General features: G+C 36.2%; 1 protein-coding gene across 2 annotated transcripts in view; it reads left to right on the forward strand.

Moving 5' to 3' along the window:
* Window positions 1-24,883, forward strand: part of LOC149819933 (glycoside hydrolase family 2 protein) — a 112,792-nt gene that overhangs the window by 33,236 nt on the left and 54,673 nt on the right. For both annotated transcript variants that reach the window (XM_089982613.1, XM_089982614.1), the window contains 2 exons: window positions 1,095-1,160; window positions 10,332-10,571. In XM_089982613.1, the coding sequence (XP_089838739.1) occupies window positions 1,095-1,160; window positions 10,332-10,571 (306 nt within the window). The remainder of the gene's footprint in view (window positions 1-1,094; window positions 1,161-10,331; window positions 10,572-24,883) is intronic.

Genomic DNA, 24,883 nt, shown 5'->3' on the forward strand with positions numbered 1-24,883 from the left:
ATGATCAATGTCTTCAACTATGTCACCTGGGTATGGGTGCGGGTACGGGGACACAACTATATCTATATGTATATATATATATATATTAAATATCACATAATACAAAATAAATTCAAAATAAACTGAATATAATCTAAATATATATGCTATATCTAAATATATATTATATACTGAAAATATAAAGTTATAAACTGAAAATATAATTATAAATTATAAATTATAAATTGAATACAAACTTGTATGTACGGAGGGTAAAATGGCATGTGCAGGTGTCGATGCATGACGACATGGGGACAAGCATGTCGACATGGGTACAAAGGGAAAATGGAGTGTCGAGGTGCCATGGGTCTTCAAGGATCAAGAGCCCAAGGCTCTGATACCATATAATAAAGCAACCCACATTGGGAAAGAATCCAGATGCCACTTATGTGCAAGAGTACATGTGCAACAAAGCACTCACAATAGCACTAAAGCACACTCACAGTAATAAAAAAATATAATTTTATTACTCAAAATGCATCAAGAAGAATGCATAAACATTAAAATGGGGAGATTCCGTTATATAGGTAAGAAGAGCCAAAGACTAGCCGTTAGACCAGTGTCTATCCTAGCTATTTGAAATATAAAAAATAATTTAAAAAACAAATAAAAAGAAAAACAAAAGAAGGTAAAAAATTACAGCCAACCCTAAATACCATCTACTACATATATACATACATATATAATATGCATATATATATATATACACACACATATATGAAAAAATACATTATTTAACAGTTTGATACATCCCATTAAAGGTAATGCACATCTGTTAAATAGGTGCATGATGCTATGAAACACAGGCTGTGATCCATTGACAAGTCCCACAATTTAAGTGTTATACTCCATTGATTCTCTAGCTATTTCAATCTAATTACTTGGAAAGTTTTCATCCTTTTGGAAGACTAATTACCATTTAAATCCTTGGTTCTTTTCTTGCATGCTATGCTTCCTACAGTCCTAAATTTTTTAAGTCACATACTGTATGGTTATGGCGATTTACATGCTTGTTATATATATGATTATTACCATAGTTATTTTTGTTGATGCAGGTGTTTATAACTGATTACTTTTTCCAATCAAACCTGGATAAGAAGTATACTTGTGCAGATATTCAGGTCAGTAGAAGATATGTATAGTTACTAGTAGTGTAATACTGCAAGACATTCTTTTTATTGTTTGAACAGTGTTACACTTTTCTTAGTTAAAAATAGTTCCCCGTGAGGAGTGAGAACCTGCAATGCATATGAGCTATTCTAAGATATTAGAACATAGTATAGTGGTTAAGTATGCTATTGTAGATCATGATGAAGAAAAACTTGAAGGAATACTGGTGTTCTTGCTGATGTACTTCTCAAATGTTCCTCACTTGGAGTTGTCATTTCTTGTCAGAAACTTCTTTTGTAGATACTCATTTATTGGAAGCTCTGATATAATGTGCACCCTGTTAAAATATACATATACATATAAGTATATGTGTATATACTTTACTGTAAACCGAAATACCCATCAGGGTCATTTCGGTCCTTTTACTCCATAGGTGTCAGCCCACTTTATTTCTTTTTTACTTTTGCACTTTATTTCTTCAGCCCACTTTATTATTTCTTTTTTTACTTTTGTCTTTTTGCACTTTATTTTTTTTGTCCTTTTCACCTTTGCTTTTGTATTTGTGTGATTGAGACAACTCCATATAGCTGTTGGAGCTGCCCCAACAGCCATATGGGGATGCCCCAACAGCCATATGGGGCTGCCCCCATGTGCCTCTCTTGTATTATAAATATGCCCTCTTAGGCATTGTAAAGTGTATCTCTCTTTTGAGTATCCTTATGCAATAACATTTGCTAGACCCTTGTGTGGGTGGTTTCTTTGATTGAATCAAGTATTCTACTTGATTGAAAGCGAGTTCTTTCATGTGTATCAGATTCAATCCACTTCATTACATGGTATCAAAGCTTTGGTGATCCAAAGGCATTTTTCTAAAAGAAAGATCGTGTTGATTTCAAGAGGATCGTGGGCTTAGCTGATATAACAAAACAAGGATTATTGCATCGGGAAGTGTGTCATTTCTCAAATAAGTCTTGTATCTCTTTATTTCCCTTTTCCATTTCTCTTCACATTATAAAGAAATGGAGAATGAGAGAGAAGTTATAATCTCTATTCCCGTACGCCTAAATGATACAAACTATGTGATGTGGGTATCTATAGTAAAACACAAGATATGAGAAAAGAGATTATGGGGCTTGGTGGATGGTACCGAAAAAGTGCCCAAGCTCATTCTTACGAAAATTGAGAATGGGAAGGAGGTTGCTCTTCAAGGTGAGGAAATGGGTAAAATCGTTTTCGATTATGAGAAAAAATGGAACGAGTGGAGAGTGGGTCATTCCAAAATAATTGGATAGCTCATTAATAGTGTAGATATTCACAAATGTTCTAGCTTAGCAAAATTTGATTTTGCTAGCGATGCTTGAAAATATCTTAAGGACATGTATAGTCTTAAAGATATTGCCCACATATGCAATGTCCAAAATAAAGTAAGAACCATAACTCAATAAGAGATGAATATTAGAGAATATTACAATGTTCTCTCTCTCTCTCTCCTATGGGATGAGTTGACTCTTCTTGAGCCAAAATGACATTGTCCTCAAGATGTAGAACTCCGTGAGAATCAAATTAAAACAGAGCATTTTTACCAATTTGTGAATGGGCTTAGGCCTGAATTTGAGGGAACTAAATCAACTCTCCTTCATAGAGGAGGTGTGCCATCCATAGTCGAAACTTTTGAAGAATTGACTATTAAAGAGAATAGATTGAAGTAACCATCCGCTTCAAAGGATGAAGAAACCGTACTTGCTATGTCCAAGCCCAGTAATCATACTAGGACTTACAAGCCTCCTCACTTTGTGAAGAATGAGAATGGGAGAAATCCCAACAACTATGAAAGAAGCGATAAAAGAGGAGATCATGAGTACAAAAAGGTGGCAAAATCATATGCTATCATTGTTATGAATCAGGACACATCAATCCTGTTTGTCCCAAAAGAAAGAAAGAAGATCACCGTGATGATAAGAGGGTTGCTTCAGTGGAAACAAATGATGTAGACGACTCCAAATGCATTGGCTCACTATCTTTAGCTCAATTAATGGAGGCACTATAACCAATGTTCAAAGGTCAAGCTTCTTCCTTCTCGGGGGCGGCCATATCCACAAGTGGTGACCCTGGTAAGACTTCTTGGATCTTAGATTCTGGTGCCTCGTTTCATATGACTCCAAATGAGTTGATATTATCCGAATGTCATTCTAATCCAAATAATTCTTATGTTTCAAACGCCGACGGAACATCTTTAAAAATCAAAAGTTTTGGAACTTTTCAAAAACAATCAAACTTTCACATATCAAGTATTAGAGTTGTGCCCAAACTAAATTTAAACCTTTTATCAGTTTCACAAATTACGGATTATGGTTGCAAAGTTTTATTTTCTTCTAATGATTGTTTAATACGGGATCTCCAGTCCCGGAAGCCAATTGGGCAAGGCCATAAAAGAGGAGATCTCTATGTAATGGACAGTCTTGAGTTATCAAAATAATCCTTTTGTAATTTTGTGGAAAATAAAGATATAAAAAATTGGCACAAAATACTAGGACATCCTAGTGTGACCAAATTACATTTGTTTCTATTTCTTACTAGTTATAAAGAAAAGAAACTGGTTTGTGAAGATTGCATTCTTGGCAAAATGAAAGCTTTGCCCTTTGAACAAAGACATTTTATACCAAAAAATCCTTTTGAGTTAGTACATTCAGATATGTGAGGACCGACTCATGTTATATCCAAAGGTGGGGTATCATACTATGTTATGTTTGTAGATGACTATAGTAGACATTCTTGAATTTTTTTCTTAAGCAGAAATAAGAAGTATTTAAATGCTTTAAATTTTTTTATTTTTACGTAAAGACTCAATTCAATACCAACATTCAAATTTTTAGGCCTGATTTCGGGGGGAAATTTGTATCAAAAGAATTCAAAAAATTTCTTGACCTAAATGGGATTATTCATCAAAAATCTTGCTCGTACACTCCTCAACAAAATGATCTAGCTGAAAGAAAGCATAAACATATTATTTAAACCACTAAAATACTTCTTATATCAAGAAATGTTCCAAAAATATTTTGGGTCGAAGCCGCTCTTACGACAATTTATTTAATAAATAGAATGCCTTAAAAAACTATTGAAAATATATCTCCCATTGAAAAATTGTTTAAAATCTCCCCCGATTATAAAAGGTTGAGAGTCTTTGGATGTAAATGTTTTGTTCTTACCCATAGAAATGATAAACTTTCCCCAAAAGCAATTCCTTGTGTCTTTCTAGGCTATGCTGAAAATCAAAAGGGATATAGATGCTATGACATGGAAAGAAACAAGTTATATGTTTCACCAAATGTTACATTTCTGGAAAATGAAGATGGTTTTAGCAAAGAAAAAATCCAAGAGAACTATGATTATTCGTTTCTTTTTTAGCTTATCAATGAACATGATAGGTGTGAAAACATTCGTAATGAGCATGAGAGTGGAAATGAAGACGCTCATGATGTAAGTGAAAATGTAGACAATGGTCTTGATGATATTGACCCCCTTCACACTATCATACAAACATACATTCGGCGGACCGAAGATCACCCACTATGTGCTCTAAAAAGATACTCACAAAATTAAGATACAAACTCTGCTAGTATTAGAAAATCAATAAGAATTTCCAAGGCACCTAGTAGATTTGTATCATATGATTCCTTTGAACCAAGATACCGAGCATGTTTAATGGATATACATTCATATACTGAACCATCATCCTATTATGAAGCTAAAAATCATCAGGAATGGATTAAAGCGATGAATGATGAATTAGAAGCTTTAGAAAAGGCAAAAAGTTGGGAAATCCAAACATTACCCAAATGACGAAAAACTATAGGATGTAGATGAGTTTTACAAAATTAAAGCTAAATGGGACAGGACATTTGAAAGATATAAAGCTTGATTAGTAGCTAAGGGGTATAGTCAATAATATAAATTGACTATGATGAGACCTTTGCCCAAGTTGGTCGAATGATGACGGTCAGAACCCTTATATCTATAGCATCAATTAAAAAAAATGACCTATTTTTCAAATAGATGTAAAAAATGCGTTTTTGAATGGTAATTTAGATGAAGAGGTCTACATGGATCCTTCGCCAGCTTTGAATTTAGCACATGGAAAAACTCGTAGGTTACGAAAAACCTTGTATGGATTAAAGCAAGCTCCCAAAGCTTGGTATGATAGATTTAATAATCTAATGACTCAACTTCATTTTAAATCTTGTTTTACTGACACTGCATTGTTTGTTAAGTCTTCCAATGCAGAGATGGTTATACTGCTACTCTACGTGGATGGTATGATAATCACATGAGGTGATAAGCAGAGAGTAAATCATATCAAAGATGTGCTTAAAGACAACTTTGATAAGATAAATCTTGGTTTTTTAAGATATTTTCTTGGTATTGAAGTGACTTACTCACCTTGTGGTTGTTTTTTGTCACAGACTAAGTATGCAACAGAGATTATTGAGAGATCAGGACTCTCAGATGAGAAACGGGTTGACACTCCAGAGGTCATAAATGCAAAAATGAAGAAGGATGATGGATAATCTCTGCAAGATCCAACCCCATACAGACAAATGATTGGAGCTTTGTCTTACCTTTCTATTACTCGTCTTGATATTTCTTATGCTATTCATTCTGTCAGTCAATTTCAGCATGCTTTCACTACAGTACATATGAATGCTCTAATGAGAATTATTAGATATATTAAGAATTATATAAGTCATGGACTATTTTTGTCATCTTCCTCATTAGAAGTCATTGCGTACTTAGACTCTGACTGGGGAGGGGATGCGAATGATAGACGCTCAACAACTGGTTTGAGTGTTTTTGTTGGTGACTCTCTTATCTCATGACGATGCAAGAAGCAACAAAATGTGTCTCTCTCCTCAACTGAAACTGAGTATCGCGCCATGACAATGACCATGCCAGAGTTAGTATGGCTTCGAAAATTACTGGAGGACTTGGGAATTCACATCAAAGAACCCTCCAAATTATGTTGTGATAACAAGAACGTTGTGTATATTGCAAGCAATCATATGTTTCATGAGAAAACAAAACACATCGAAATGGATTGCCATTATGTCCGTGAAGAATTTCTGTGGAAGACTATCACATTACCTTATGTTCTATCAGAATATCAACTAGCGGATTTCTTCACCAAAGCAAAGCGCTTCCATCACCCTGATTTCACTTCTTACTTGGCAAACTCTCGGTTGTTCCACCATGAGTTTGAGGGGGGTGTTAAAATATACATATACATATAAGTATATGTGTATATACTTTACTGTAAACCGAAATACCCATCAGGGGTATTTCGGTCCTTTTACTGCATAGGCGTCAACCCACTTTATTTCTTCAGCCCACTTTATTATTTCTTTTTTTACTTTTGTCTTTTTGCACTTTATTTTTTTTGTCCTTTTCACCTTTGCTTTTGTATTTGTGTGATTGGGACAACTCAGAGTTACCGGAAACACGCATGTACTAGGGGAAGCGCGCTTCCCCGAGACGCGCTTTGGAAGCGCGAAACGCGACGCTTCCGAAACGCGACGCTTCCGAAACGCGTGGGGAAGCGCATGAAAAATATAGGAAGAGCGTCCCCCTTTAAAGGGGTACGCGTCCCCCTTTAAAGGGAAGCGCGTCCCCCTATAAAGTGGTATGCGTCCCCTTTAAAGGGAAGCGCGTCCCCCTTTAAAGGGGTACGCATACTCCTTTAAAGGGGGACACATTTTTTAAAATGTCAAGTTTGCCCCTTTTTTTAAAAAAATTAACAATTGAAAAACAAAAAAAATAAAGAAAATCGTTTTTGAATAAGGGCAAAATGGACATTTTCAAAAAATCGTAAGGATAAAAAAAGAAACTTTGGATTTTTGTTTTTTTCATCCGACTCTCTCTCTCTCTCTCTCTCGTTTTCGGCCACCGGCGACCTCCTCCTCCATTGACATCCGACGATCGACGACCTCCTCCTCCATTGACGTTCGACGACCGGCGACCTCCTCCGCTATTCATGTCCAACGACCGACGACCTCCTCCACCGACGTCCGACGACCGACGACCTCCGCCACCGACGATGTCTCTGTTCAGGTACGCTCTCTTTTCTCGATTCTCTCTCCTGTCATTTCTCGTCCCTCCGTTGTTGTTGTTTGATTTGCTACCGAGTCTCGATCGAGCTCAATGCGTGTTTGGTTGGAAATGAATGGAAAAAAACCGATGGGTTTGATTGGGTTTCAGCCGCCACGTTGGCGATGCTGTCACTGTGCGTTAGATACGTGAATTTTTAAGATGTCTTGGTGACATCGATCAATTCTTATCAACGAAGCAGGATTTCTCCGTCGATCGTTTACAGGGAGTCACTTTGCTCGCTGCGACGCTTGGTTAATAGCAAAGTCACAAATCTCTTTATTGGTATTTTCTTGACGGTGAACGGAAATATAAATTGAAGAAATTTGGTTTTTTTTTTTTGGGGGGGGATCTATGTACATTTAAAACTTGAAAATGTATGAGAAAACATAATAAAAACATTAAAATAAAAAAATGTAGATATCATGTTAATGATATTGCAACAAAAACCATGATAATATGTTCAAAATGTCTTGTTTTTTGTGGGGGGATTGTATTTGTTTCTGGAGATCTTGCGCTAAAATAGCGTGGCTTAAAAAATCCTGAGATATTTTTGTATGGTTAATAGATATGAAGTGCATTGGGGATTTGGGGGGTTACTAGTTAATTAGGTGACCCCACACTATTGTGTGTACTCAGTTGAGCTAAGATTGGGCTTGCTTAGGTGCAATGTTTTTTCCACTCTTCATTATCTTGTTGGGTCTGCTGTGTCACTTGCAATCTTGTTTTAATCAATTAACCAGGAGAAATGTCTAACTAGGGAATAATGTAGCCTAGCGAATTTGGATCATGTTGGTTGTGTTCATAATTTTCTTCTAAGTGGTCCCCCGCTTCCTAAATTTTTGAAAGTGCCTCGCGTCCCGCTCCCGCTTCCTCGACTGGTAACTCTGGGACAGCTCCATATAGCTGTTGGAGCTGCCCCAACAGTCACAAATGTGACCGTTGGGTGCAGCCCCAAAACCATGTGGGGCTGCCCCCATGTGCCTCTCTTGTATTATAAATATGCCCTTTTAGGCATTGTAAAGTGTATCTCTCTTTTGAGTATCCTTATGCAATAACATTTGCTAGACCCTTGTGTGGGTGGTTTCGTTGGTTTCTTTGATTTAATCAAGTATTCTACTTGATTGAAAGTGAGTTCTTGCATGTGTATCGGATTCAATCCACTTCATTACACACCCTATTTTGCTTTGATTTCCCTCAACTAGTTCTTTAAACGACTTTCATAGACTACAAAATTTGGACTACGATTCTTGAGAAAAATTCAATAGCTGACAGTTTCTTTTAAAACAAGAAAGAAGACTGAATAATTCACTTTTGCAGTTTCATTAAGGGACTCGAAAGTGCAAAGCTAACTTTATCACAAAGTATTTAGTGTGTCATTGTTCAGTAATTATTTTATCTGTTTGATTGCATACGTTCATGTTTTTGGCCCTTTCTTGGGATTGCTTGTTCTCTTGGATTATAGTCTCTTATGTTCTTTAGTGTTTATGTTTGAATAGTTTACATATTACGGCAAATTAGAGATTGATAGCCCTCAAAAACTTCCAAATACAATTGCATGGTGCTAATGTTAAGAGGTATGGCATATGCTCCAATGGTTTGTAATTCATGTCTAAAAACAAGAAGACTTGTGACTGAATGTGTGAAGTATGGGTAGCGTATCTTAGCTAGTGTAAGTTGGTGAAGCCAATATAGGATGATTACTATTGGTAGAGGATCATCAACCAAAGACACGTGAATCTTACGGCTTGTCTGGCTGAGGACATCTCGTGGCATGCTTGATGACACAATGATAGACTGGAGATGCAGCTAAAATGATGTTCATTGTAGCATTATGGACATCTATATCTTGATAAATTGAAAATGTTCTCAGAATAACAAAGAAAGATTTTTCTTGGACCACGAATCAACAACAATTTTCTTTGAAAACAAGTTTCTTGGGAGCATATTAAGAAAAATCAAAATATGTTACAAATTTGAGTATCTTTCAATTTTCTCAAATTTTTTATTTTTAAAAGAAATATGAAAATGCTTGAAACATTTGGTAACGATTGGTAAAGTTAAGATCACTTAAATTCCCCAGAAAATGTAAATGTTGGAATCAAGGTATTGTTGAATTCCACGTGCACAGAATTTTCATGTCAGATGTTCAAAACATCTAGGTAAAATTGGCAATATCTTGAGTCAGGTTAACAATGGCTCTATTTCATAAGGGACAAATCAATTTCCTCTCAAGAATTATGTGCTGTAGTCATTGAACAGAACTCAAAAACCTAGCGACTTGGTTTGTTTGGTCAAATCTTATTGATTTTTTACTTTGTTCTAGACACAGTCTGCTCAAATTGCTGGGTTGTAATCATGGTTGCTAGTCGAGGAAGTGGGAGCGGGAAGCGATATGGGAAGCGGGAGCGGGAAGCGAGGCACTTTAAAAAATTTAGGAAGCGGGAAGCGTGGGACTACTTAGAAGTGAATCACAAACCGTCTCGGAAGTGAACCGGAAGCGAGGGGGAAGCGAAAATAAATAAATAAATAAAATGGAAAAAAGAGGGAAGCGAGGGGGAAGCACACTTCCCAAAAAAAGATGACGCTTCCCCACACATTTCGGAAGCGCGACGTTTTGCGCTTCCGAAACGCGTATCGGGGAAGCGCGCTTCCCCTACTGTAGGGGCGCTTCCGGTAACTCTGGTTGTAATAGGTTTGTATAGGTGTAAAATAGAGAAAAAGAAATGGCAAGATACAATGTTGATGTGGATTGCTTCAAGATTAGTTTAATTATAGTAACAAAATGGTTGAGGAAGAGAATGATGAAGGAAATAAAAGGTAACACAACTGGACCTTTGCCACATAATTGATCATGTTCAGTTCAATTTTTTGGCTTCTTTTTTTTTAAATGATTATTAACCTTAATGTTTTAGAAGTGTTCAAAAATTTGCACTTTGAAGATGAGATTCATGTTTTATGGCTTTAGATTGTGAATATACATAACCATAAGCATTAGGAGCCTTTGAAATTCATCCTCCTCAAGCATTAGACCTGTGCTTCAGGTTGAAGTCAAAATTGATTCATTGAGGAGAAGCTTGGAAGATGATATATTTGAAAGATTCTCTGTAGAAGCTAAATTATATGAAACAGGAAAGTGGTATGAGCCTGATGGTGATGTAGACTTATGCTGTTCTGAAGCTGCCAAGATGGAGATCTCTTCTCCCTATTGTACCATTACTGGGTTTCAAGGATATAAACTGAAGGGCAACCTGGAAATGCCTAAACTTTGGTCTGCTGAAAAGGTGAGCAACTTACACCATTAATTGTTAGTTTCCTAGTGTAGAGTTGTTTTTGCTAACATCATTCTTTCTGTACCCATTGTTTGCTTAGTTTTAATATAAACAGCTTCCTGTTTGAGATGACTGATTGTGAACAGCTGCTTTGTTATTGATTTTAGCTTTCCTTAGCAAATTGATCTGATGCAAGACTTTTGCGTTAAAATGATGGTGCCTTTTACAATACAGATGTTTCTGGTAACAAATTAAACTTATTGGCAAATAGAACTCCATATTATGCAGCTCAATGTAAATTGTTCTTTTCCACCATTGTACAGTGTTTCAGCATCTGCCATTGATGATAGCATGTCCACCACTTTATATTTTTGCATTTTGAAATTTAAATTTTTTTCTCAATCTATATTTCTAGCTTATATATGCTGCCACTTATGTATAGAGAATAGTATTGTATTTTAATTGTTTCAACCCCCTATGAATTCTTGTTGTTAAGAATAAGGGTGATGTCAAAGGCAATATTGTCCTTTTGTCATGTTTGTTACACTTATGTTGTTCCAGGGTTATTTTCATCATTCAAGATGTATCAGTAACACACACACACAAGGGATGTACAACCCCTGGTGTCTTTTATATATATCTATATGTGTGTGTGAAATTGGTTCCTCCTATTGTCCATGCAGTGTGGAGAATGTTGATTTTTAGTATTCTAAGCTATGTATTGCTAATCTGACCCCACAAATATGTTCATGATGACTCATTTGCTTATTGGCTGTTGGATTGTGTTTTTTTTATGAAAAGATACAATTTTATAAGCTTTGAAATTTATGAAAATTTTGGGCCATTGTTTTTTGAAACCTTATAAAATCCTGCTCGCATGTCGTAACCCTAAAATTTGATTTCTACTAATAAACTATGGAGATCACATCTGTAAGGTCAGATTCCAAAAAAAGAACCAAAAATGAAAAAATAGAAAATTAAGGCTGTACACACCATCTTATCGATGAACCAATCACTCATATATATATACATATGTGTGTAAATAAATATAAATATAAATATAAATATAAATATAAATATAAATATAAATATAAATATAAATAAATATTTATATATAGGGGGTGTTACAATGCATAACCATTAGTGCATTTCAATATCATGCACAATTGATTTAAAGAAAAAAATGCCCTTCAAAATGGCTTCTTTCTAATTTTTGTATTGGCTGCTTTTGTAATTTTCCAAAATGATATTATCTATGTAGTCAAAAGTAATAGTCTGTACCTAGTTGGTGGACCCCTGAAAAGACTAGTTCGAAACTAGGTGGGACTAATTAGTATCCAATTAAATAATGCAAAAATAAAAAATTTACAAATAAGTACTAAAACTAATAGCATACATGCATGCAACATAAAATTAATCAACAAGAAGGAAATATACAAAGTATAAGACATCGCTACTCGTCAAGCACAATAAACCTGTTATATTACAAAACCTGCCCAAACATTAAGAACAATTGAATAAACAAAGCAAAGATTTAAATATATACAATACAAACTAAACAATCAAATGTATATAAATGAAAGAATCAAATGTATATAATGTATATAAATGACACTATCAAAGAACCAAAAATACATTAGAATAAAAAAAATCAAATTTCTATGATTCAAAAAAAAAATCGAAGAATCATATAATATGCAACTAATAGTCACACACACACACACACACACACACACACACACACACACACACACACACACACACACACACACATATATATATATATATATATATATATAGAGAGAGAGAGAGAGAGAGAGAGAGTAAATGATTCAAACAAGTACATGATTACATAATTTACATATAATCATATATACACATAACCAATTAAATATACATATGTATATTCAGTTATTCGAGGAGGCCGTTGACTACTTCCACTTCCCAACACTCCTATTCCTTATCAAGGTAGGAGGATTCCCACATGTTATATCTGCAAGAAACTGGGTCATGTTAAAGCTATCTCTTGATTTAAAGATGACCCAAAGTACTCTGAAGAGAAAAATTCACAAGAAAAAATGCAACAAATAAGGAGGATCAGGGGCATAACAATAGTTATCAGTAGACACACAACTTTTATTGGCCGCCATTGCAGTGCTGAATTTGAAACAGAATTATCAGGGAGTTTGGTATGTGGACTCAAGAGCAGTGAATCATATTACCAGGGATAAAGGTAAATATTAAAACTTGACTCCTTACTTTGGTAGAGATAGAATTATTAGTGTAGATGGCACTCATCACCCGATCACATGCTGATTTTTTTTTTTATTCCCATGTCCAATTCTAATCTTCACTTGTCAAATGTTTTTCTTGTTTCCAATATAAGAAAGAATTTTGTTTCTGTTTCTAAACTTGTTGATGATACCAATTCTTTCCTCATTTTTGTTCCTGTTTATGTGAAGGATCTTCACATGAAGAGGACGTTCACTAAAGGAGAAAGACGGGGGAATATGTATCTCTTCAAGGAAAATCCATTGGTTTGAATTCCGAAAAAGCTTGCTGAAAAATCTAGAAGCTCTTATTCTCCTTGTTTTGTGAATAAGAGTCAAATCAGCTAAGAGTCTGGCATAGTCGCTTAGCACATTATTATATATGGCTTTTGTGGAGAAGCTTGTTTCTAGTGGTTTAATTTCTTCGTCCAATTTGAGTCAAGAGTTAAATAATAAAATCTGTCCCAGTTGTCAAGTCTCAAAAAGTCATGTACTGCCATTTGTTTCTACCAATAAAAGAGCTTTCAAATTGTTTGAAGTTGTTCATTCTGATGTATAGGGACCGACTCCCAATATTTCTTCCTCTGAGAGTCGATATTATGTTACCTTTATTGATAACTATTCTAGATATACTTGTATATACTTTATGAAACACAAACATGAAGTTTTTAAAATATTAAAAAACTTTCATGCTTTGGTTTGTAACAGAGTTACCGGAAACGCCTATAGAATAGGGGAAGCGCGCTTCCCCGGGACGCGTTTCGGAAGCGCGAAACGCAGCGCTTCCGAAACGCGATTGGAAGCGCAGGTTCAATTGAGGAAGCGCGTCCCCCTTTAAAGGGAAGCGCGTCCCCCTTTAAAGGGGTACGCGTACCTCTTTAAAGGGGTACGCGTACCTCTTTAAAGTGGTACGCGTACCCCTTTAAAGGGAAGCGCGTCCCCCTTTAAAGGGGTACGCGTATCCCTTTAAAGGGGGACGCGTACCCCTTTAAAGGGGGACGCTATTATGGAAAGGTCGTGTTTGCCCTTAATTTTTTTTTTTTTTAAACATGAATATATTTTTTACCGAGGTTAAAATGGGTATTTTATAAAACCCGTGAAAAAATAAAATCAAAAGGGGCTTAGGGTTTTGTTTTTTCACGCGTTCCGACTCCTCTCTCTCTCTCTCTCTCTCAGTCTCTCTCGAGTTTTCGGCGAGCTCCGAGTTCCGGCGACCTCAAAAAATTCCGGTGGCCTCCACCGACTTCCGAAGATGAAGATGTTCACCTTCAGGTACGCTATCCCCCTCTCTCACGCTCTGTCACTCTCTCTATCTCTCTGTCGTGCGAGCTCCCCTCCAGTCAGCAACACTCTCGGTGTAGATCTATCGCAGGGTTTTTTTTTCAGGGTGTATATCAGGGTTCCTCTGTCTCCACCCGGCACCAGCACCAGCACCATGAAGAAGAAGTGCGAAACATGGGGGGTGCCCTTGCCTCAGCCACCAGCAGCCATGAGAGAGGAAGAGAGAGTCCACGGACAGAGGTCATGACCTTTGTCTTAGCCATTTAAAGACCACTGACCAACTTGGTGTGGGTCTGAACTCTGAAGACTCTGAACCAGACTGAGTCGACCAAGGCCACTCAGTCCAGGTCTGGCGGGTTTGCACCCAGACCAACTTGATCTGGGTGTGACCCAAACCGAGTGTGGTCAAAAGAAAAAAATAATAAAAATAAAAACAAAAAAATATGGAAAATTGAGGCAATGACTATTTTCTTCATGGTGCTGGTGCCGGGTGGAGACAGAGGAACACCCTCTATCTTCCGCCCCCTCTTTTCCTCACAGTGGGCGATAGGGACAGAGGGTGGCCCTATGTCCTCCCCCCTTTCTCCCTTTTTTCAGACGATGTTGACAACCACTGTGGTTTTTGACTCGTCTATTTCTCATAACTATCAAGGGTTTTTTTGTTCCTGTAGATCAAGGGTTTGTTTGTAGTTTTTTTAGTTTCTGATTCATTATCGCAGCCGTTTTTTTTATTCATTCTGCATGAAGCAGTGGGTTGTTTTTTATTGTCTCCATGATACTAGTCTATTGATAGCGTAAGAAATGTAATATTAACTTCTTATCTAAACAGATGGTATGCATTCGTCACAAAACTTTTCTGATATAGCTGGCTGCTGGATTGTTAATTTGCATTGGCCATTATGTGTTGTAGCTTCTTATTTAACTCTTCAGTTGTTTATGATATGATGGTGATAGTGTATGTGGAAGTTCATTTTATACTTCATCAGTTGGCAAAGAAAATCAGTGCACCGGATGGGGTGGAAGTATCATTAGAGATAACATGATATTGTTGATGGTTTTAATGATCTTAACTATTCTACACTGATGAATAATTTTTTTGCTAATTGGTGTATAACGGGTATAATATGCAATATTATTGTTTTATTGGAGAGCATTTGAGTGTGCTGTTCCCACATTTTAAAAGCTATTTCTTCAGTCCGACGTACAGTGAGAGGCTGAGAGCTGCTGGAGGATGTGAGCTGGTACAAATAGTAAATGAACATTATCATGAAGAAGATAACCGTAATGATTTAGAACCTCAGTTCTAAGTCTATTGTCTCAGAGATCAATGTTTGCCAAGGCTGGTAGCACTTTAATGTTCTCCATTTGTGCAAAATTAAGTTGATGGGTACTTGGAGAATTTCCCAATGAGTCGGGTATTGAACTTTAGTGGAGTCCTGAAAGAAAACTGGATTTATATGTTCTTGATCTGATTTAGCAGTTCAATCAAACTATTCTCTCTCTCTATATTCTCAGTTATTTATGTTGCTTGTTTCTTATTAGAACTTGAAGTGCCTGTTTGAGTATTTAGTTCAGTGATAGTCAGATTGCACGTAATTTCCCCCCCTTTTTTAGCTTAGTCTTTTGTTTACATCCCCATGCTTTGTGTTCTTCACTCTCCATTATTTACTGTTAATAATAGCTTTTTTTAAGTGTTTTAGGTTGATTCTGATACTTTTATGATGCAGATATATTTGCATGTTCTTTGCTTCATTAATGACCATCTCAAGCTATGATCACGATAATTCTGATGACGATGACGATTCTTTGTACAATTTGGAGCATGAATCATCTAGTGGTGTTGGGAAGGGCGAGAAGAGATCTTCTGCTTGTCCATATCAGTTTGAGGACCGAAACGAAAATTTTTTTGATGAGGAAGATGAAGAAGAATATGACTTGGATGACTACTATTTTGAAGATGACCAAGATGATGAACCGCCTAGCATGCATAAAACAACAGTGCTATGGCGCCATGTATTGAAACAAAAGAAGAGTGGGCAAGGAAAGCAAGGTGGAACCCAAGTTTTTATGTGCAGGCACTGCAAAAATATTTATCATGGGTCATATACTCGAGTTTTTGCACATCTCATGGGATCTCCAAAGGGACAAAGTGTTGGGATTGCCTTTTGCCCTGAAGTTGCAAAAAATGCAGAATTGGCAAAAAAAATTAAGAGGCAAGTTCGTCGAGTGGAGGTTTCATCAAGTGCATTTGAGTTGAGGAGATCAAGAATTGATACTCCGAAGAAGCCTATTAGTATGACTACATCATCTAGTGGAAGCCAAAAAACAGTTGATATTCGTGATACCTTTAAAAAGGTAGAAAGAGATGATGTAGATCACAAAATTATCAGATTTTTGTGTGCAAATGGCATACCTTTCAATGTGCTTCGATCACCATATTGGGAAGAGATGATATCTGCAGTTAGTAAAGTGCCCGGATATAAACCCCCATCATATGAAAAAGCGCGAACAACGTTGCTTGACAGTGAGAAAGAGTGTGTTCACAGGGAGTTAAATGAATTTCGAGAAAAGTTTGAGGAGTTTGGAGTTTCCATTGTCTCAGACGGTTAGACAAATATCAAGAACAAACACTTGATAAATATACTTGCCTCAAACTGTTTTGGCTCGATGTTCTTATATGCAAGCAATTTTTCTAATGTGCAACAGTCAGCTGCAAACATTGCCGAGTTTTTGAAGACGGGATTTAAACTTGTGGGGCCTTCTAATGTAGTGCAAGTGATTACAGACAATGCAACAAATTGCAAGTTAGCAGGTGAAAAATTAAAACAAACGTACAAGTATATTTTTTGGTCACCTTCTGTTGTGCACACACTTAATTTGATCTTCAAGGATTTGGCACATGAGTTTCATTGGTTGGGAGAAACATATTTGCAGAGTAAAGAAATTGTGAAGTATATCACAAATCATTCAAAAGCACTAGCAATCTTTAGAAGCAATGAAAAATTAGAATTAATAAAGATTGCAAAAACAAGGTTTGCTTCACATTATACTACTTTGAAACGCTTGCTTGATGTGAGGGAGAGCTTAAGGCTCACAGTAATTTCAGATAGATGGAGTGATTGGAAGCAATCATGCACAGATGAAATTATGAAAAAAAGGGCTTTTACAACAGAAACAACTGTTCTTGATGAAGAATATTGGGATTCTGTACGTTTAGCATTATTGATTACAAAACCCATCTACAAGATGATTAAATTTTGTGATCAGGAAGGCCCTATAATTGGTGAAGTGTATGAAGGCATGGACAACATGTTGGGGGAAATCAAAGACAATCTAAAAGGACAACCAGATTTATATGAAAAGATTCATAAGATTGTCTCAAATAGATGGGACAGAATGAATGTGCCTCTCCATAGTCTAGCCCACATGCTTACTCCAAAATATTACGAGTCGGAGTATCTCAAAATCCCAGCAGCAGGAGGGGTCAAACGAGTTTCTCCTGGTAAAAAATTAATTCTATCTATTTAATAAAGTTTAAAGTTAAATGATTTAATTATTTTATTATTTCATTTGCATTTCTCTTGTTATAGTTACTAAACATTTTTTTTTGCAGAAAAGGATAATGATATCTTAGACGGTGCAATGCTTGCGCTTGAAGTCATATCTTCTGGAAATGAAGAGTTATCTACACTTTATAGGTCACAACTTATGGCTTTTTCATCAAGAAGTGGAAGATTTAGCCGAAATGTAGCACGAATAGATGCACTGAATCCTACAATGTCAGTGCTTAATTGGTGGCGTTTTTATGGTGGTGATACACCGGAGTTGAGAGCATTAGCCATTAAGGTTTTATCTCAACCTATTAGCACATCTTCTGCAGAAAGAGTGTGGAGCACCTATAGTTACATTCACAATGTTAAAAGAAATAGGCTCAATGAAGATCGTGCTGATACCTTAGTGTATATTCATTCCAATCTTCGATTGATTGACAGGTATAATTAAACTGTGTTGTACTTTTGTTTTGGTATTTTTTTTTCTCTTTTTTTATCATTGATTGTTTATTAGCATTCATATTTTATATTCTTGTTATAAAAGGTGCAACAATTGCTATAAAGAAGGGCCTAGTCGAAAATGGGATATCAATCCAGAACTTCCTATTGTAGAAGAAAATACGTTGAGATTAGAGGATATGCGATGGAGAGATTTGGATGATAGTGCACAACAATCAAGCACTATTTCCAAATCCAAACATAAAGATGCACAACCAAGAGCTCCATTACCTCCAATAATTATACGTACAAATGAAGTTCAAGAGGATACAAATCAATCCATCAGAGCTAGTAGAACTGCAGATATACAAGAGCGACCATCAGTTCCTCATGGTCGGATTGATCGTTTCTTTAGCCGGAGACCTAGGCAAGGTATGTTGATATTGTGTTTTTTATATTTTAAATTATGGTTTTTGAACATTTTAACTTTTTAACGTATTCATTATAGGAAATGAAGGAAGGAGCAGAAGACATGGACGTGGAGGACAAGATGCACGTGATGATGCAGAAAGTTCGCGATCTATTGCTGACTTGAAGGGGAAGAGAAAGATGACAGATTAATGAACTCTTGAATTATTATTTTTTTTTATGATGTAGTTGGAGTTGTCCAACTTAAAAACTTTTATGTTACTTTTTTGTCATGGTCTTATAATATTTTTTTGGTATACTTTTATTTTGAATCTTGCATGATGAAGTGAAGTAGTGGATTATGTTAATTTTAAGGTTAGACTTAGAGTTTAGAACATTGTAGCTTATAATTTATAATTTAGAAATTTATAGTTTCTTAGGTCGCTTCCGGTTCGCTTCCTATGTCGCTTTCGAGACGCTTCCTATGTCGCTTCCGAGACGCTTCCCGGTTCGCTCCTAAGTGGTCCCACGCTTCCCGCTTCCTAAATTTTTGAAAGTGCCTCGCTTCCCGCTTCCGCTTCTCGTATCGCTTCCCGCTCCCGCTTCCTCGACTGGCAACTCTGGTTTGTAATCAGTTCTCTCTGCCCATTGTTAATTTTCAGTGTGATGGTGGGGTCTAATACTCTTTAAATGACTTTATGAAATATCTTAAAGAAAATAAAGTCAATCGGAGAGTGTTTTGTCCTCAGACACCTCAACAAAATGGGCTTGCTGGAGAAAACACAGACACATAGTAGATAATGCTCTTGCCATGATGCATGATGGATGTGTTCCTTTGTTTCTCTGGATGAAAGCCTTTTATACAATAGTTCATGTAATTAACGTGCTGCCAATGAAGGTGCTCTAACACAGAACACCATATTATGAACTGTTTGGACAACATCCTAATTATGATTATCTAAAGGCATACGACTGCACTTGTTATGTTTATATTGATGCGTCTTTGAGAACTAAGTTTGACAGAAAAGCCTACATTTGCAAGTTTGTTGGATATGTTGATGACTATAAAGGGTACAAATATTATGATGTTAAAAAATGGGTGCATTTGTATTTTGAGAAACATTGTTTTGATGAACTGAATTTTGATTCAAAGGACAACAAGTTTCAAAGTTTATAATCACAGCCAAATCAACAATATCAGCCCTGGTTGGATGATAATTTGCTTCCCATGGAGCTAGCTGCATAGAATAATGAAGTTGGTGATGAACTTGCAGAGAATAAGGAAGTTGGTGATGAACTTGGTGATTCAGGAGACTGAATAGAGGAGCAGACCAAGGTTGTAAGTATCATAACATTACCTGTATCGGTCAGGCCCAAAATAAGATATGTATCGTATTGTAAAAAAATATATTTTTTAATAAAAAAATTTAAAAATTCCAAAAAAATTATGAAAAATAAAAAAATAGCAAAAATTCTAAAAAACATAACTTATGAACCAAAAATTGCATAAAATACAACCATAAAATCACATATGAAGCATTTATGCTTGTATGAGCTGCATAAAACTTCATCAACATCAACTATCTCACAAGAACAATGCAAAATATTAAATATCTTGTAATTAAGAACATGGTACAAGACTCATACTTTTATATTACGTAAATAAAGTCTTCAACCGAGCCAAAAAGTGATATCTTCGGCAGTGACACAATTCCAGAGAGAGAGAGAGAGAGAGAGAGAGAGAGAGAGAGAGAGAGAGAGAGAGAGAGAGAGAGAGAGAGAGAGAGCCTAGCACCGTTCGAGCAACAACGACGAGAGAGATTTGATCGTTGGTGAACTAAGGGGCGATAGAGCGATGCAAGGTGGTGACGACCTAAGGAGAGAGAGAGGGAGACACTTGGCAGTGATGACCTTATGGGCGAGAAAGAGACGCTTGCCGACGACAACTTAAGGAGAGAGAGAGAGAGAGAGAGAGAGAGAGAGAGAGAGTTTTATAAAAAAGCAGTGGATGTCAGACTCAAATAATGAGTATGACAGGTTTTGAAATTGGGGACAGTTAGAACTGGTCTCCACCATTCGATCAAATCTGATCGAACAGTTAAAAACAGTTTTGACTGATTCTCATATTCTAGGGACTCTACATATTTATATATATAATTAAAATTAGTTAGTCAACTGAAGTTGACTTTGACTTAGCCGTTGTGAGCAAAGCCCCTCTCTCTTATCTCTTTACTCTCTCTTTCTCTCAATTTTCATCTACTTCTTCTATAAATAAAAGGTGGTGTGTGCATGTGTAGTTTGTTAAAATGTAAAACTGTACATATATGTATATATAATAATATTATATTATTATATGTATATATATATATAAATACATTTTTAATTTCTTTCTTTTCTGTATTTTTTTTCCTTTATTTTTATTTTTTTGTCTTTATGTCATCTAGTTCAGTTTGAACTAGAATGACTGTTGCTAGTCAAGTCCTGTCCAGACTTGACTAGCAATAGAGCTGTTGGACTGACACAGTGACACATTCCAACAGCTCTAAATAGAGCTGTTGGACTGTGCCCAACAGCTCTATTGAGTCCTCTTTCAGCTGTGTATATAAAGGGGTGCAGCCCCTCTTGTATTTTACCCCAATGCTTCTTAAGCAATTGGTTTTTCATATCAATAAAGAATACATTTTTATTTTTATTTTGTTTCCAGTTATACCCTTTTTAAGGGTTATGCTTTAGTGTCATTCTTGACACTTGCTCTTGTTAATCAAAGCACGTGTTTCGAAGATCCCCATTTCATTTCATGGTATCAGAGCCGCGGAAGTACTAAATCTTGAGGAAAAGCTGCCTCGGTTTCCGTGCCCGTTTGCAAAAGTGTTCGCCACTTGAAGAGAAGTGTTTTATCACTTCATTGGAGAAGATTTCACATCTTGTTGTATTGTTTTTTTTCTTTCTTTCTCATTTTCCTTCTTGTTTCTCTTCTATCCCTATTCTTTCTCTCCTTGTAATCGATGGATGACAATGATAAAGTCACCATCATGCCTATGAAACTAAGCGATACGAACTATGTAACATGGGCTTCAATCATGAAGCACCATATATGGGAAAAAGGCTTATGGGGGATTGTGGATGGTTCCGATTCGGAACCTAAGCTATCTCTTACTAAAAAGGAGGGAGATAAAGAGGTCCCTCTATCGGAAGAAGAGAAAATCAAGGCTATTGCCTCATACGAGAAGAAATGGAAAGAATGGAGAATATCTCATGCGAAGATAATGTCATGGCTTATCAATAGCATTGACATTAAAAAATGCTCAAGTCTTGCCAAATTTGATCATGCCGATAAGGCATGGGAATACCTTAAGAGCATGTATTCCCTTAAAGATATTGCACACGTGTGCAACCTCCAAGAAAAAGTTCGAATGATGACACAAGGAGACAAAACTATTCGTGAATATTACAATGGGTTGTCCGAACTTTGGGAAGAACTTTCCCTTTTAGAACCAAAGTGGCATTGTGCCGAAGACATCGAGCTTCGTCAGAAACAACTCGATGCTGAACATTTTTACCAGTTTATCACTGGATTAAGGCCGGAATTTGAAACCACTAAATCGGCCCTACTTCACCGGGGAAAAATTCCTTCTATTGTTGAAACTATTGAAGAGTTAACAATGGAAGAAAATCGTCTCCGGAAAGGTTCTTTAAAAATTGAAGATGATTCCGTTTTAGCCGTGTCTAGACCAGGGAATCATGTTCGATCATATAGGCCTCCTCACTTTAACCGACAAAATGGTGACTATGATAAGAAGAAAGTTATTTGTCATCACTGTCATGAACCGGGACACTACAGGCCACAATGTCCCAAACTTAAGGAGCTGAGAGAAAAAAGAGCTGCAATTGCTGGATCGGAGCCTAAAGATCAGGATGCACCAGTTTCCCTGGCCCAACTAATGGAGATTCTTCAGCCTCTCATCAAAGGTGCCTCTTCCTCATCTGAAGCTTCAACCGGCGCAGCAGCCTCATCTTTTTCTGATCTAGGTAAAATTTCTTGGCTTCTTGACTCTGGTGCATCTTTTCATATGACCCCAAATAATCAAAGTCTATCCAAATGTGTTAAAAATAAAACAAGTGTGTCAAAGGTCTTTACTGCTGATGGGACTTCTCTTGAAATAGAAGGAATAGGAAATTTTGAAAAAATTTATAAAACAAAAAATTTTTTTATTCCAGAAATTAGACATGTTCCCAAATTAAATTTAAATCTTTTATCTGTATCTCAAATTTCTGATTATGGGTGTAATATTTCTTTTTCTTCTCATGGTTGTTGGGTACAGGATCGCCAGTCAGGCAAGCTGATTGGGGAAGGCCATAGAGAAGGAGGACTCTATTACATGGATTTTTTGGAAATGCCGAAGAAAGCTTTTTGTTATAATATTCAAAAAATAGAGTTGGAACTGTGGCATAAGAGACTTGGTCACCCACATATAGCCAAAATCCAACATTTTCCAAATCTAGGAAAATTTTGTAACTCTGAATCATTTGATTGTAAAGATTGTATTCTCGGCAAAATGAAAAGATTACCATTTCAGAACAGAACCTTTTTCTCTTCAAGACCACTTGAATTAATACACTCGGATGTTTGGGGTCCTGCACCAGTAATTTCTAAAGGAGGATTTGTTTACTATGTTATTTTTGTCGATGATTTCTCCCGACATACGTGGATGTACTTTCTGAAACATAAGTCTGAAGTATTTTCATACTTTCAAACTTTTCATAATATGGTTAAAAACAAATTTCAAAATGATATTACTATTTTTCGCACAGATTCAGGGGGAGAGTTTTTATCCACAGATTTTCAAAATTATCTTAAATTGCATGGCATCACACATCAAAGATCTTGTCCTTATACACCTCAACAAAATGGATTGGCAGAACGAAAACATCGCCATATTATAGAAACCACTAGAACTTTATTAATAGCAAATCAAGTCCCTAAAGACTTTTGGGCAGAAGCTGCCTTAACTGCCACCTATCTCATTAATAGGATGCCATCTTCTTCGTTACAAAATATCACTCCCATTGAAAAACTAATGAACATTTCTCCAGACTACTCTAGATTAAGAATATTTGGGTGCAAATGTTTCATATTTACTGACAAAAATGATAAACTTTCCCCTCGTGCGATTCCCTGTGCCTTTTTAGGATATGCTGAAAACCAGAAAGGTTATAGATGTTTTGACTTCAAAAATAATAAACTATGTGTCTAGAAATGTTTCCTTTCTTGAAAAGGAGAGCTTCTTTGATTTTAGAAAATTAAAAGACGTCACTGAGTACTCCTTTTTGCTAGATCTAACATCAACATCTGATGAATATGACCTTGATTGTAACTTTGATGATGATCAAAGAATTATTGATCTTAATGTTGAAAATGAAGAAGTTCATAGAGATACTAGTATTCAATATTCCAGGCGACAAGAGTCTAATACTCCATGTGCACTTGAGAAATATTCTAACATTCCAACTAGACAATCATCCCGAATCTCGAGGCCTCCAGAAAAGTTTGTATCATACGAGTCTTTCTCACCCACATATAGGGCAGTTATTGCATTAATTCACTCATATGAAGAACCATCCACATATTTTCAAGCAAAAAATGATATCAAATGGATAGAAGCCATGAAAGTTGAATTAGATGCACTTGAAAAGGCTTCTACATGGAATATTCAAGATCTTCCTCCAGGGAAGAAAACTATAGGATGTCGATGGGTTTATAAAATTAAAACCAAGAGTGATGGTACTCTTGAAAGATATATAACCCGTTTAGTAGCCAAAGGTTATGCCCAAGAATATGGGATTGATTATGAAGAAACCTTTGCTCCGGTGGCTCGTATGACTACTGTCCGAACCTTAATTGCCTTAGCTTCTATCAAAAAATGGTCTATTTTTCAAATGGATGTCAAAAATGCTTTTTTAAATGGAAAGCTAGTTGAAGAAGTATATATGGAACCCCCTCCTGGTCTAAGTATTCCTAAGGGTAAAGTCCTTCGCTTAGAAAAAGCTCTTTATGGACTTAAACAAGCACCAAAAGCTTGGTATGATAGGTTTAGTCGTGTTATGATTGATATTGGTTTTCAATTCTGTTTAACTGACACTGCTTTGTTTATTAAGAATTCTGATGCAGGGATCATTGTGCTTCTTCTCTATGTGGATGATATGATCATCACCGGAAGCGATAAACAGGGAGTTAAAACAATCAAAACACTTCTTAAATCTCATTTTGAAATGACTGATTTGGGCTTGTTGAGATATTTTTTAGGCATTGAAGTTGCTTATTCTCCTAGAGGATATTTATTATCTCAGACTAAATTTGCTTTTGATATTGTTTTCA

Source organism: Nuphar pumila, chromosome 12 (assembly GCF_984573655.1).
Source record: "Nuphar pumila chromosome 12, dmNupPumi1.hap1.1, whole genome shotgun sequence".
Lineage (NCBI taxonomy): Eukaryota > Viridiplantae > Streptophyta > Magnoliopsida > Nymphaeales > Nymphaeaceae > Nuphar > Nuphar pumila.